The sequence below is a fragment of the Ranitomeya variabilis genome, chromosome 2, assembly GCF_051348905.1.
Source record: "Ranitomeya variabilis isolate aRanVar5 chromosome 2, aRanVar5.hap1, whole genome shotgun sequence".
In the NCBI taxonomy this organism is placed as follows: domain Eukaryota; kingdom Metazoa; phylum Chordata; class Amphibia; order Anura; family Dendrobatidae; genus Ranitomeya; species Ranitomeya variabilis.
In genome coordinates, this window is record NC_135233.1 from 453,469,063 (window position 1) to 453,482,499 (window position 13,437).

Below are 13,437 nucleotides of genomic sequence, written 5' to 3' on the forward strand. Positions count from 1 at the left end.
CACACCGTACTTATGGGGGTCAGGCGTGGCTGCGTTACGACGAGCAGTTCCGTCAGAGGAAAGCGGTTAGGCCTGAGATCAAATGGGATCAGAAAGACATTGGACTTTGGTTGAAAGTCATGGCCCCGGTGAGGTATGGGCAGTCCTTTCACGGGAGTGGGGGGGCTGGCAATCAACAATTCGGACATGGCAGCGGCAGTCAGGGGGCGCAGGACGGAAAAGAGAAGTCGGGGACGTGTTGGCAGTTCACCGACGGCCAATGTAAATATGGGAACACCTGCAAATTTAAGCACGTTTGTTCCCATTGCAACGGAGCCTCCCATGGAGCGTCTAAGTGTTTCAAGAAAGGAAGGGGTAAGCCAGGAGTGGGTGGCAGTCAAGAGGGAGACTCCGGTGATGCTTCAAAAGATGGCCCCTTATCTATGTAGGTACTCGGATCAGGAAAAGGCGGGAATTCTTTTCCGCGTTTTTTCTGAGGGTTTTCGTATTCCGGCTCCTAGTCACGTTGTTCCTTTTACTACTAGGAATTTGAAGTCGGCGGACCTAAATGCGGCAGTGGTCAGCAGTAAGTTAGCAAAAGAGGTGAAGCTGGGGAGGATGGCTGGGCCATTTAGTTCCTTGCCAATTGAGGACATGATTGTTTCGCCATTGGGCGTGGTGCCTATGAAAGAGCCGAACAAGTTTCGGCTGATTCAGCATTTGTCGTATCCGCGGGGCAGGTCAGTCAACGACGGCATAGATGAGGAGTTATGCTCAGTAGTGTACACCTCGTTTGACACAGCAGTACAATGGGTACGGCGGTATGGAAAAGGGACCTTGTTAGCTAAAACGGATGTTGAAGCAGCTTTTAGGTTGCTGCCGGTTCACCCCGAAAGCATTCCTTTGTTGGGTTGTTTTTGGGATGGTGGGTTTTATTTAGACAGATGTTTGCCTATGGGTTGTTCAATTTCTTGTTCATTGTTTGAAATGTTTAGCACTTTCCTGGAATGGGTGGTTAGGGACGTTTCGGGAGTTCCTTCCACCATTCATTATTTGGATGATTTTTTGTTTATCGGCCCCCCGGATTCTGCTGTCTGCAAGAATTTGTTGGTTACTATGGAATGGATGGCGGGGCTATTTGGCGTTCCGTTGGCAAAAGATAAGACGGAGGGTCCGGGCACGGTTTTGAGTTTTCTCGGCATCCTGATCGACTCGGAAAAAATGGAATGTAGGTTGCCTGAGGACAAGCTTTTGTTGTTGATACAGGAGGTATGCAGGTTGAGTCTTTTGCGTAAGGTGACTTTGAGGGAGTTGCAGTCCTTGTTGGGGCGTTTGAATTTTGCATGCAGAATTATGCCCATTGGCAGAATATTTTGCCGCAGGTTGTCATTGGCGACGGCTGGAATCAAGGCGGCTCATCACTTTGTTCGTTTGACTAAGGAACACAAGGAAGATTTGGTTGTTTGGCAGCGATTTTTAATAAATTATAACGGTAGATCACTGATTCAGTTGGAAACGGTGAATGACTTTGATTGTGAAATTTACACCGACGCGGCCGGTTCGGTTGGATACGGGGCGTATTGTGGAGGTCGGTGGAGTGCTGGTTTGTGGCCGGAGGGGTGGAAACGGCAGGGGTTAAACAAAAACCTTGCACTGCTTGAATTGTTTCCCATTGTGGTGTCACTGATGATTTGGGGTGACATCTTTGAAAACCGGAAGGTCAGGTTTCACTGCGATAATCTTAGTGTAGTCCATATTATCAATAGTCTGACTTCTTCCTCTCCCCCGGTGATTAGATTAGTTAGGGTGTTGGTGTTGCGCTGTTTGGAACTGAATGCTTACATTTCTGCGGTACACATGGCGGGTGTGCAAAATTCTATAGCGGATGTCTCGTTCACAGTTGGAGCGTTTCCGGGAGCTGGCACCGGACGCGGAGGCCTCAGGAGCGGTATGCCCTTCTCATTTGTGGAAAGTTGTTGCGGACGAGGAGGTCAGTTAATTCAGGCCTCTATCTCGAGGTCGACGTGGCTAGCTTACAAGGCCGCTTGGGGAATTTGGGAAAGCTGGTCGGGGCAATGGGGAGCACTGGATTCTGATAATGAGAGGACGCTGGCGGTTTTGTTTTTGTTGGGTAAAGCGACTGAGTGGGGTTGGTCAGTATCCAAAGTAAATAAATTTATGGTGGGTTTGGCTTTCAGTTTTAAGCTACAGGGTGCTGCCGATGTTACCAAGAATTTCCTGATAACACAGGCTCTGAAGGGTTTTCGCAGTGGGAAGGTTAGCGTCGACAAGCGCAGGCCTATTTTGTTTAGCACGTTAACCCGGTTGGGTGACATAGTCGAAAAAATTTGTTGTTCTCATTTCGAGGCTTCCTTGTTTAGGTTGGCTTATTCTTGGGCATTCTTTGGGGCTTTGAGGCTGGGGGAGCTGGTGTCTCCGAACAAACGTAGAGCAGGAGGTCTGTCGGCAGAAGACGTGGAATTTTGGGCTGGAGGTATTTCTTTTTGTATTCGGCGTTCCAAAACTGATAAGTATGCTAAAGGTAAGCGGGTGGTGTTAGGCAGGGTGGATGGTAGTTTGATGTGCCCGCAACGTTGCTTGGAGGAATATTGGGGCTTATGGTCTGGTAGATCAGGCCCGTTGCTTTGTCACCAGGATGGGACATTTTTGTTGCGTTTTCAGTTCACAGAGGTTTTAAAGAAGGCTTTAGCAGAGTTGGGTTTGGATTTCGGATTGTACGGGTCCCACTCTTTTCGAATTGGGGCTGCTACAGAGGCTGACTGTTTGGGTTTAGGAGCGGAGGGGATTAAACGAATTGGGATGTGGAGTTCGAACCGTTATTTGACCTATGTACGTCGCTAGAGGTTTGTTTTGGATTTTATTGAGTATGCTGGTATTCAATTGCTGTTCTATTTTTCAGGTTCCCCCCGTTACTGATGTGGATTTTTGGACACTCGTTCGTGTATTGGGGTGCGTTGCAGGTGGACGTCAGGCCGGATGGCAGACAGCTAGGTTTTAGCCGTGATGCTGTAGTGATTCGCTGGTTGGGGTTCCGAGGTATGTTATGGCACAGGTTGTTGCCTGAATTCTCCAAGGCCGTGCGTCTGGATAGAGCTCCGGAGATCTTGTTGGTGCATTTGGGGGGGAACGATTTGGGTGCAAAACCGGTTAGGGAGTTGATTAGAGACATCCGTTTCGACCTTCTGCGCTTGTGGGTTTCTTATCTGGGAGTTATCACTGTATGGTCGGACATAGTGCCCAGGAGGCAATGGCGGTTGGCCCGATCTTTAAATGGCATCAACAGGGCTAGGATAAAACTTAACAGGGCTGTGGCGAAGTTTGTATCCAGGAATGGGGGCATTGCAGTGAGACATTTTGAGTTGGAGGCCGGGACCGGTAATTTTTGGAGAGAGGATGGGGTGCACCTGAATGACATTGGTATGGACTTGTGGGCGCTCACACTACAGGAAGGTGTCGAGAGGGCGTTGGCGGTGGTGGGGCACTCACGAGCCTGAGGTGGTCAGGGCTGTTCGTGGTTGGCGGGGGGCGGGGTTCTTGGAGTTGGTGAGGTTCTATTGGAGGAAGGTCAATTGGATGGGGTTGATCTGGCTTGTGGTTACGGGCTCTGGACGGGGATTGTCCTCGGGAGATTTGGGGTTTTTTGGTCTGCCCTGAAAAGGGTTACATGGTGCCCTCGAGCTGGTGGTTACAGCTGAGGGTAAAAAGGTGTTGGTTAAAATGGTTGGGGCATTGTTTGCCTACTTATATGATGCCAGATCTTTTAGCTCCAAGAACCCTCCCCTCAAGGTTTTCAGATGTTTTGTATAATTATAAGTTATGTTTTGTTTGTTAAATAAACTGGCCGCTGTGGCCAAAACTTTCCAAAGAATGTTATGTGTTATGTTTTTATTGCCTATTTGGGTTAAGTAGGGGGTGGCGGAATTTGACTTGGTTACAAGTTGAGGGCTTGACGGAGTGGGGGCAGAAAAATCCCCAAAATGGGCTATTTGTAGATTGTGAGCCCTCGCGGGCAGGGTCCTCACTCCGCCTGTACCAGTTATGACTTGTATTGTTCAAGACTATTGTACTTGTTTTTATTATGTATACCCCTCCTCACTTGTAAAGCGCCATGGAATAAATGGCGCTATAACAATAAATAATAATAATAATAATAATAATACGTGGTCATGGAAAAACAGTTGATTCCTTCTGCTCAGGCAATGTTTCCCAACTCTGAGAACTGTTTTTTTTTCCAGCAGGACAAAGCGCCATGTAACACATCAATGAAGGTGTGGATGAAGGACCACCGCATCACATCCCTGTCATGGGCAGCCCAATCTCCAGACCTGAACCCCATTGAAAACCTCTGGAATGTAATCAAGAGGAAGATGGATAGTCACAAGCCATCAAACAAAGAACTGCTTACATTTTTGTACCAGGAGTGGCATGTCACCCAAAAGTAGTGTGAAATATTGGTGGAAAGCATGCCAAGACGCATGAAAGCTGTGATTTAAAATCATGGTTATTCCACAAAATATTGATTTCTGAACTCTTCCTGAGTTAAAACATAAGTATTGTTGTTTCTTAACCCCTCTGTGACCTTAGACGTACTATCCCGTCGAGGTGACCTGGGCCTATCTGACCCTCGACGGGATAGTACGTCATAGCCGATCGGCCGCGCTCACGGGGGGAGCGCGGCCGATCGCGGCCGGGTGTCAGCTGCATATCGCAGCTGACATCCGGCACTATGTGCCAGGAGTGGTCACGGACCGCCCCGGCACATTAACCCCCGGCACACCGCGATCAAACATGATCACGGTGTACCGGCGGTATAGGGAAGCATCGCGCAGGGAGGGGGCTCCCTGCGTGCTTCCCTGAGACCCCCGGAGCAACGCGAAGTGATCGCGTTGCTCTGAGGGTCTCCTACCTCCCTCCTCGCCGCAGGTCCCGGATCCAAGATGGCCGCGGCATCCGGGTCCTGCAGGGAGGGAGGTGGCTTACCGAGTGTCTGCTCAGAGCAGACACTTGGTAAGCCTGCAGCCCTGCACAGCAGATCGCAGATCTGGCAGAGTGCTGTGCACACTGCCAGATCAATGATCTGTGATGTCCCCCCCTGGGACAAAGTAAAAAAGTTAAAAAAAAATTCCCCACATGTGTGTAAAAAAAAAATAAAAAAAATATCCTAAATAAAGAAAAAAAAATAAAAATTATTCCCATAAATACATTTCTTTAGCTAAATAAAATAAAAAAAACAATAAAAGTACACATATTTAGTATCGCCGCGTCCGTAACGACCCAACCTATAAAACTGCCCCACTAGTTAACCCCTTCAGTAAACACCGTAAGAAAAAAAAAAAAAAAACGAGGCAAAAAACAACGCTTTATTACCATACCGCCGAACAAAAAGTGGAATAACACGCGATCAAAAAGACTGATATAAATAACCATGGCACCGCTGAAAACGTCATCTTGTCCCGCAAAAAACGAGCCGCCATACAGCATCATCAGCAAAAAAATAAAAAAGTTATAGTCCTGAGAATAAAGCGATACCAAAATAATTATTTTTTCTATAAAATAGTTTTTATCGTATAAAAGCGCCAAAACATAAAAAAATGATATAAATGAGATATCGCTGTAATCGTACTGACCCGACGAATAAAACTGCTTTATCAATTTTACCAAACGCGGAACGGTATAAACGCCTCCCCCAAAAGAAATTCATGAATAGCTGGTTTTTGATCACTCTGCCTCACAAAAATCGGAATAAAAAGCGATCAAAAAATGTCACGTGTCCGAAAATGTTACCAATAAAAACGTCAACGCGTCCCGGAAAAAAACAAGATCTCACATAACTCTGTGGACTCAAATATGGAAAAATTACAGCTCTCAAAATGTGGTAACGCAAAAAATATTTTTTGCAATGAAAAGCGTCTTTCAGTGTGTGACAGCTGCCAATCATAAAAATCCGCTAAATAACCCGCTATAAAAGTAAATCAAACCCCCCTTCATCACCCCCTTAGTTAGGGAAAAATAAAAAAATTAAAAAATGTATTTATTTCCATTTTCCCATTAGGGCAAGGGTTAGGGCTAGGGTTAGGGTTAGGGCTAGGGTTGGGGCTAGGGTTAGGGCTAGAGTTAGGACTAGAGTTAGGGCTAGGGTTAGGGTTAGGGCAAGGGTTAGGACTAGGGTTAGGGCTAGGGTTGGGGCTAGGGTTAGGGCTAGGGTTAGGGCTAGGGTTGGGGATAGGGTTGGGGATAGGGTTAGGGCTAGGGTTAGGGCTAGTGTTACGGCTATTGTTACGGCTAGTGTTAGGGCTAGTGATAGGGCTAGGGTTATTGCTAGGGTTAGGGCTAGGGTTAGGGTTGGGGCTAAAGATAGGGTTAGGGTTTGGATTACATTTACGGTTGGGAATAGGGTTGGGTGTGTCTGGGTTAGAGGAGTGGTTAGGGTTACCGTTGGGATTAGGGTTAGGGATGTGTTTGGATTAGGGTTTCAGTTATAATTGGGGGGTTTCCACTGTTTAGGCACATCAGGGGCTCTCCAAACGGGACATGGCATCCGATCTGAATTCCAGCCAATTCTGCGTTGAAAAAGGAAAACAGTGCTCCTTCCCTTCAGAGCTCTCCCGTGTGCCCAAACAGGGGTTTACCCCAACATATGGGGTATCAGCGTACTCAGGACAAATTGGACATCATCTTTTGGGGTCCAATTTCTCCTGCTACCCTTGGGAAAATACAAAACTGGGGGCCAAAAAATAAGTTTTGTGGGAAAAAAAAGATTTTTTATTTTCACGGCTCTGCGTTGTAAACTGTAGTGAAACACTTGGGGGTTCAAAGTTCTCACAACACATCTAGATAAGTTCCTTGGGGGGTCTAGTTTCCGATATGGGGTCACTTGTGGGGGGTTTGTACTGTTTGGGTACATCAGGGGCTCTGCAAATGCAACGTGACGCCTGCAGACCAATCCATTTAAGTCTGCATTCCAAATGGCGCTCCTTCCCTTCCGAGCTCTGTCATGCGCCCAAACAGTGGTTCCCCCCCACATATGGGGTATCAGCGTACTCAGGACAAATTGATCAACAACTTTTGGGGTCCAATTTATCCTGATACCCTTGTGAAAATACAAAACTGGGGGCTAAAAAATCATTTTTGTGAAAAAAAAAAAGAATTTTTATTTTCACGGCTCTGCGTTATAAACTGTAGTGAAACACTTGGGGGTTCAAAGTTCTCACAACACATCTAGATAAGTTCCTTGGGGGGTCTAGTTTCCAATATGGGGTCACTTGTGGGGGGTTTGTACTGTTTGGGTACATCAGGGGCTCTGCAAATGCAACGTGACGCCTGCAGACCAATCCATTTAAGTCTGCATTCCAAATGGCGCTCCTTCCCTTCCGAGCTCTGTCATGCGCCCAAACAGTGGTTCCCCCCCACATATGGGGTATCAGCGTACTCAGGACAAATTGGACAACAAAGTTTGGGGTCCAATTTATCCTGACACCCTTGTGAAAATACAAAACTGGGGGCTAAAAATCATTTTTGTGAAGAAAAAAAAAGGAATTTTTATTTTCACGGCTCTGCATTATAAACTGTAGTGAAACACTTGGGGGTTCAAAGCTATCAAAACACATCTAGATAAGTTCCTTAGGGGGTATACTTTCCAAAATGGTGTCACTTGTGGGGGTTTTTAATGTTTAGGCACATCAGGGGCTCTCCAAACGCAACATGGCATCCCATCTTAATTCCAGTCAATTTTGCATTGAAAAGTAAAATAGCGCTCCTTCCCTTCCGAGCTCTGCTATGCGCCCAAACAGTGGTTTATCCCCACATATGGGGTATCGTCGTACTCAGGACAAATTTCACAACAACGTTTGTGGTCTAATTTCTTCTCTTACCCTTGGGGAAATAAAAAAATGGGGGCGAAAAGATCATTTTTGTGAAAAAATATGATTTTTATTTTTACGGCTCTGCATTATAAACTTCTGTGAAGCACTTGTTGGGTCAAAGTGCTCAACACACATCTAGATAAGATCCTTAGGGGGTCTACTTTCCAAAATGGTGTCACTTGTGGGGGGTTTCAATGTTTACGGACATCAGGGGCTCTCCAAATGCAACATGGCGTCCCATCTCAATTCCAGTCAATTTTGCATTGAAAAGTCAAATGGCGCTCCTTTCCTTCCGAGCTCTGCCCTGCGCCCAAACAATGGTTTACACCCACATATGGGGTATCAGCGTACTCAGGACGAATTGTACAACAAATTTTGGGGTCTATTTTCTCCTGTTACCCTTGGTAAAATAAAACAAATTGGAGCTGAAACAAATTTTGAGTGAAAAAAAGTTAAATGTTTATTTTTATTTAAACATTCCAAAAATTACTGTGAAACACCTGAAGGGTTAATAAACTTCTTGAAAGTGGTTTTGAGTACCTTGAGGGGTGCAGTTTTTAGAATGGTGTCATACTTGGGTATTTTCTATCATATAGACCCCTCAAAATGACTTCAAATGAGATGTGGTCCCTAAAAAAAATGGTGTTGTAAAAATGAGAAATTGCTGGTCAACTTTTAACCCTTATAACTCTGTCACCAAAAAAAATTTTGGTTCCAAAATTGTGCTGATGTAAAGTAGACATGTGGGAAATGTTACTTATTAAGTATTTTGCGTGACATATGCAGCGCCCCAGAGTCCTGGTCGTTGCAGTACTGTGGATCCGCCACTATGGGGAGCCATGGTGCGTTCGATGGCACTGAAGGAGTTCATCTGACCAGGTATCACAGACACCAATATGTTTCACAGCAGGGCCTCCGGGGGGAGCTAAGGGTTCTATTCATTAGGCCACTCCCCACCATAGTGGGTAAACTGGGGGTCAGGCAGGAAGTTAGAGGAGAAAGCTGACTGGATTGAACGAAGCAACACCTTGTGGCAGAGGGTGTTGTGGAGGAAGAGACAGTAGGGTCTCTGTCAGGGGTGGGATCCTGACAGAGGCTTGGCATTGGAAAGAACGTAACGGGACCGTGCCTGCTCAGCATAGCGGCGGTGCCCAAGAAAGGACTAGAAGCGAGATAGATTGTGCTGAGTGAGAAACGAGATCAAGCAAAAAGGAGAATACCAGTAGGGGTCATGCTGTAGGACCGGAGCAACATCCTACTGAGGCGCATTACCGGTGGCCGGAACGCCGAGGGAGTGGAATAGCATACAGCTTCAAGCCATACTCCAAACAGCGGCAGGGCAGCCAGTTTAAGGCGGGCTGTCTACCACATATCACCTATGAAGTCTTGGGAGGCAATTGCGGGAGAGGGGCGTCTCTAGGGTCCCGGAAGAACTCCAGGCCTACCTGACAAACGGGTGCCGTTCCAACCTGAATAACAGGGAGGGATGGAATACGAGAAGAACATCAGTGAATCGAGTTGTGAGGGAACTTAAGAAACAGACACAACAGTTGTGGGGTACTTTCCGTGAGCACAGCAGGGAAGGACTACAACACATAGCGCTAAGAAGGAGGGCACTGATTTCCACCTGTGAGGAGAACTCTGGAAGTGCCATCGGACCGACCGGACTTGCGCAGCCTGGTGAACCGTATTCTGGACTGCGGACTGAGAGATCTCCAGTAAAGAGGTAAAGAGACTGCAACCTGGTGTCCTCGTTATTTACCGCGACCTGCACCCCACAACTGCACCGCTACACCACCGTTACTGCACCATCATCATCACTTATTCTACCGGACGTCCCCCACTGACAGACAGGGCCACGGACCGGGTCTAGCCACCGTGACAACCCCAGGACTGAGACCCAGAGGCCCGGCTCCGGGTACCCCTAGGCCCTGCGGCGGTGTGGGGGCGCTCCACATATGTCTGTGATTTAAGGGCATAAAAATTCAAAGTTGGAAAATTGCGAAATTTTCAAAATTTTCGCCAAATATTCGTTTTTTTCACAAATAAACGCAAGTTATATCGAAGAAATTTTACCACTATCATGAAGTACAATATGTCACGAGAAAACAATGTCAGAATCGCCAAGATCCGTTGAAGCGTTCCAGAGTTATAACCTCATAAAGGGACAGTGGTCAGAATTGTAAAAATTGGCCCGGTCATTAACGTGCAAACCACCCTTGGGGGTGAAGGGGTTAATGATTATGAACTTGCTTTTTTTGCATTATTTGAGATCTGAAAGCAATGCATTTTTTTGTTATTTTGACAATTTCTCATTTTCAGAAAATAAATACAAAATGTATTGCTTGGAACCGTGGAGACATGTTGTCAGTAGTTTATAGAATAAAAGAGCAATATGCATTTTACTCAAAAATATACCTATAAAGAGAAAAATCAGACAAACTGAAAATTTTGCAGTGGTCTCTTAATTTTTGCCCGAGCTGTATACTCCCAGACTACATCAAAGTAGGCTGAACTTTGATGTGATTATAAATCAACTAAGACTCTGAAAAATAGTAGAGAAGGACGATATCACGTGGAACAAGCTGCTGTAAATGAGAAGCCTTTTGTGTTCCAAAATTGTTCTTTTTTGTACCAACACGTTTTGGCACAGAGTAACACTTGATTTTTCACCTTGATAAAGGCAAGGTCCAGTGCCGAAATGTATTGGGACAATAAAAACTATTTAGGAGAAAAAAATACTTCTCTCTTCCCGCAACGCAGTCAATGTGATGTCATTCTCCTCTACTATTAATCATGTGGAAGAGCCGCAGAGGTTAAACGTGTCTACAGGTGTTTCGCCTTCACACGACACTGTCAGGTAAGTACATAATCTCATCTTTTACTTTACTTACCAGGTGATACTGCTCTGTGTGCGCTTTTGTTACCCCAAACAGTTTTTCAAGACCCAAAAAAGACAGGCAAAAGAAATACAAACTCCCAGTGAGAATAAGCTCTCTGATGCATTCTTAGTTTACGCATTCTGCAGCCATCATCGTTTAAGTCAATGTATCAATAGTATTGAGCAAATAATGTCACTCACCCCTTCACCAGCTCCACGGCAATAAAGTCCGGCCCCTGACCTCCATTGTAAAGTAAGAGCCCATCTGGGTGCCGTCCCCGAAACATGAAGAGAAGATGCATGGAGGCATACGCCTGTAGTCGAGGAAGGGCAAGGTACGCCGGTCCCGACCGAAATACTACAGGATCAGCTAGCAGTGGACGCAGACCTCCGGCACGAGCATTTAGTTCACAACGTCTGCCTAATTCACCGTCCTGACATAAGTCAAGATATGGGGCGCCATTGTAACGGAGAGCTGTTAAGTGACCCAAGAAATTTGAAGGTGGGGCCGAAAGGAAACGGCGTTCGGTCATTATGCCCGTTTCCAGATGGTGAAGCTCCAGTCGTGTATGGTCACCAGCCATGTGTCCTGCAACAGCAAGAAGCACAAAATTAATAGTCTATATGTGAAATAATACATATATGGTAGATAAAACACATAATTTCAACTTCTGTATAACACGTACATCTATTAATAAGGGAAGCGCATTGGTATTCATGAAAATAGAAAGACTCGGTTAAGCTCCATAGTTTTATAGAATAGCTCAAGTTATTAAATAAATGGAGCTCAGCGTATCGTAAAAGTAAGATTTTCCTTGGTTACTTGGTAACAATGATTACATGCCTATAACAGTATGGTTCAGTAGTTGTAGAGGGCAATGTAGTAATTATCGCGGGTCTGTAGAATGCATATGGGAGCGATACTATGATGTCCTAATTATCCTGTATTATGGAGGAATTATGAGAATACTAGAGGTTAGGTCAATAATAAACTGGAAGACATGATTCTCACAATGGTTATAGCTTTATACACTGAAAAGAGCTTAGATGATACGGGAGAAGTATCCTCTACTGTATGGACAAAAGTACTGAGACACATCCCTCTAGAGGAGCTTTTATGACCTCCCATTCTACAATCATAGACATTAATATGGAGTCGCCTCTCTGCGGATATAACAACTCCCATTCTTCTAGGAAGACTTTCTATAAGATTTTGGAAACATCGGTGGAAATTTTTGCCCCTTCATCCAGAAGAATATTTGTGAGGTCAGACACTGATGTTGGAGGAGAGGCCGGGATCACAATCTCCGTTCTATTTCATCCCAAATTTTATGGATGGGGTTGAGATCCAGATTCTGTCCATCTGGTCCTGTTCAACCATGTCTTTATGGACCTTGCTCACTGGGCAATATCGTGGCAAACAGAAAATGGCCTTCTCCAAACTGCTCCCACAAAGCTGGAAGCTACAAATGTCCAAAATGTCCTGAAGGCTGAAGCAAAAAGATTTTGTTTCACTGGAACTAATGGGCTGAGCCCTGAAAAACAAGCCTATATCATTATCCTCCTCCACCATCTACACAGTGGGTACAATGCAGTCAAGGGTTAATGTTCTCCTGGAATCACCAAATCCAGACTCCTCCATCTGACCCAAGATAGGGTAGTGTGATCAATCACTGCACAGAACACATTTCCGCCAGAATCCAGTGGTGGTGGCTTTACTCCACTTCATCTGATGCTCGGCATTGTGCTTGGTGATATAGTGTTTGTGCTAATATCAGAGGAGGTAGGTCTGGACTCTGAAGTTACGGAGTCAGCAGAGCATTGGTGACTTTTCTGTCCTCAGCCCCTCAGCACTCAACTTCCAACTCTAACTTTATGGGGTCTCTACTTCGTGGCTAAGTTGCTGCGGTTCCTTCCACTTCTCAATAATATTACTCACAAGTGAAGGGGGAAAATTTAGGAGGAAGAAATGTCATGAACGGACTTGTTACCCCGGTGGCTCCTATTACAGGACCGCACTGGTATCCGTGAGCTCTGCACCACCGGCCGTTCTGTCACATGTTAGTAAAGGTAGAGGGCATGGTGGGGGCCAAAGGTTATACACCAGGGTGAGGGGCTGGATGTTATACACTGAGGGCCGATGGAGCTTGGTGTTATATAATGGGGGCAAGGGGCCGGATATTATACAATGGGGGTGATGGGCTGGATGTTGTATTCTGGGGATAATGGGACTAAATGAAAATTCTGAATTAATTCAGATTAAATCATGTGTCCCAATCATTTTTGTCCATATAGTCTATCTATCTGGGTAGCAAATTAATCTGTTGATGCATTTATAGTTTGCTGTGTTTTCCATGATGATAGGTGGAGACTCAAAGTCTGGGACCCTCATCCTTTAAGAGATCAAAGGACCCAGGATCACCGCTTTTCTCCGCATAGTGGAGCTCCTGTCCATCAACTGTACAGGGAACTTCAGCACAGCTTCATTCAGGAGGAAGGAGATTGTTCTCTATAATCTGGTGCACAGGAGCACTGCAATGCAGAGAAGAGCTGTGATGGAGCTGCAGAACTCATTGGTCATTTTCCCAGCATTCGGTCTCCCACTGATTACAGAATTGCAAAAGATCCTAGTGATATGCCATCAATTCCAATGGCGAGAAAACACAATTAATGGCATCGAAAATAGGAGTTTAA

At 45.7% G+C, this 13,437-nt stretch overlaps 1 protein-coding gene across 21 annotated transcripts in view; it reads right to left on the reverse strand.

Annotated features, from left to right (window-relative positions):
• The window catches only part of NRXN2 (neurexin 2), an 845,479-nt gene that overhangs the window by 398,402 nt on the left and 433,640 nt on the right, over window positions 1–13,437 (reverse strand). For all 21 annotated transcript variants that reach the window (XM_077287299.1, XM_077287320.1, XM_077287316.1 and 18 more), the window contains one exon: window positions 10,945–11,332. In XM_077287299.1, the coding sequence (XP_077143414.1) occupies window positions 10,945–11,332 (388 nt within the window). The remainder of the gene's footprint in view (window positions 1–10,944; window positions 11,333–13,437) is intronic.